This window comes from Magnolia sinica, chromosome 1 (genome assembly GCF_029962835.1).
Source record: "Magnolia sinica isolate HGM2019 chromosome 1, MsV1, whole genome shotgun sequence".
Classification (NCBI taxonomy): Eukaryota; Viridiplantae; Streptophyta; class Magnoliopsida; order Magnoliales; family Magnoliaceae; genus Magnolia; species Magnolia sinica.
In genome coordinates this window covers 55,397,949-55,399,189 of record NC_080573.1, presented here as the reverse complement: position 1 = coordinate 55,399,189, position 1,241 = coordinate 55,397,949, and the positions used below count along the sequence as shown (strand labels likewise).

Genomic DNA, 1,241 nt, shown 5'->3' with positions numbered 1-1,241 from the left:
TAAGTCTTATTGGGGGCCCATACAAGATTTAATCCAAAATCATTGCTTTGCAGCTTCAGAGAGTTTTGTCCAAGATTATTGCCGATAATCAAGGGGCTTTTGTTATGGTAGACAAATTCTTGATAGTGCTCTCATCGCTCATGGATGCATCAACTCTAGATTCAAAGATAGAAGTAGCGGTTTGGCTTGCAAGCTAGATCTGGAGAAGGCCATGATTGGGAGTTCTTAGATTATATATGTTGGTCCGAGTGGGTTGTGTTAAAAAATGGAGGGGTTGGATGAGATTTTGCATGCAGTTCACCTCTTTCGCCGTGTTGATTAATAGGTCGCCTAATGGCTTTTTCAGGGCCTCAAGGGGGTCTAAGTCAAGGGGACCACCTTTCCCCTTATCTTTTTGTGATTATTAGAGAGGCGCTGAGCAAGATACTCTACAAGGGGGAGGAGAATGGTCTTATTAGCGGCTTCAAAGTGTTTGAAAACAAAATTCAAGCTAGCCACGACACTTTGCTATTTTGTGATGCATACACAGATTTTATGAATAATTTGGTCAAAATTCTTGTTTATTCTAAAGTTATTTCAAGGCTTAAGATTAATGTGGCTAACAGTGAAATGCTGGGAGTTCATGTTTTCGATGAAGAATTATCACAGCTTGTGAATGTTTTTGTGTGTAAGAAATGTTTGTTCCCCTCCTCATATCTTGGTCTGCCTTTTTGCATCGAGAAGCCTGCTAAGCGTCTATGGGAAGGGGTAGTCAAAAGAATCAAGAGGAAACTAGCAAGCTGAAAGTGTTGTTATCCATCTTTGGGGGGGTAGTTGACCCTCATCCAATGTGTCAAATGCCATCGCATATTTGCATAAAAATGTGTTGGATCGCAATGTCCAACAATCATAAATATAACCTGTGGGACCCCCTTTTTTGGCATTTGGGGCACTTTTCCCTATAAATAAGCACTCATATCCCTCACGCTTTTTTCTTACTGTAATGTCTCTACAAATCATTGTCGCTTTAAAGTTTCTCTTACTATTCATTTCCCATTCACAAAATTACGCTTGGAACTCTTCCAAGTTTCTCTCTTCATTCTTCAACAACAACAATCAAGGTCCAAGAATTCAAGATTCATCATTCAAGTTAGAATTTGAAGTTCAAAGTTTAAGTGTTGAACCATCCAAGTTTCGACAACAATCAAGTTTCATCCAAGATCAGGATTCAAGAATCAAGATCATTTGATTTCTTATTCTTT

The 1,241-nt window shown here is 38.9% G+C and overlaps 1 protein-coding gene across 1 annotated transcript; it reads left to right on the top strand.

Moving 5' to 3' along the window:
* The first annotated feature begins 333 nt into the window (after positions 1–333).
* Positions 334–783, top strand: LOC131246469 (uncharacterized). Its single transcript, XM_058246636.1, has one exon. It carries the CDS (start codon positions 334–336, stop codon positions 781–783), a length of 450 nt encoding a protein of 149 aa, XP_058102619.1.
* The last annotated feature ends 458 nt before the right edge of the window (positions 784–1,241 follow it).

Excerpts from the sequence above, each read along its gene's own strand:
- LOC131246469 (XM_058246636.1), top strand. The coding sequence starts at position 334 with ATGGCTTTTTCAGGGCCTCAAGGGGGTCTAAGTCAAGGGGACCACCTT.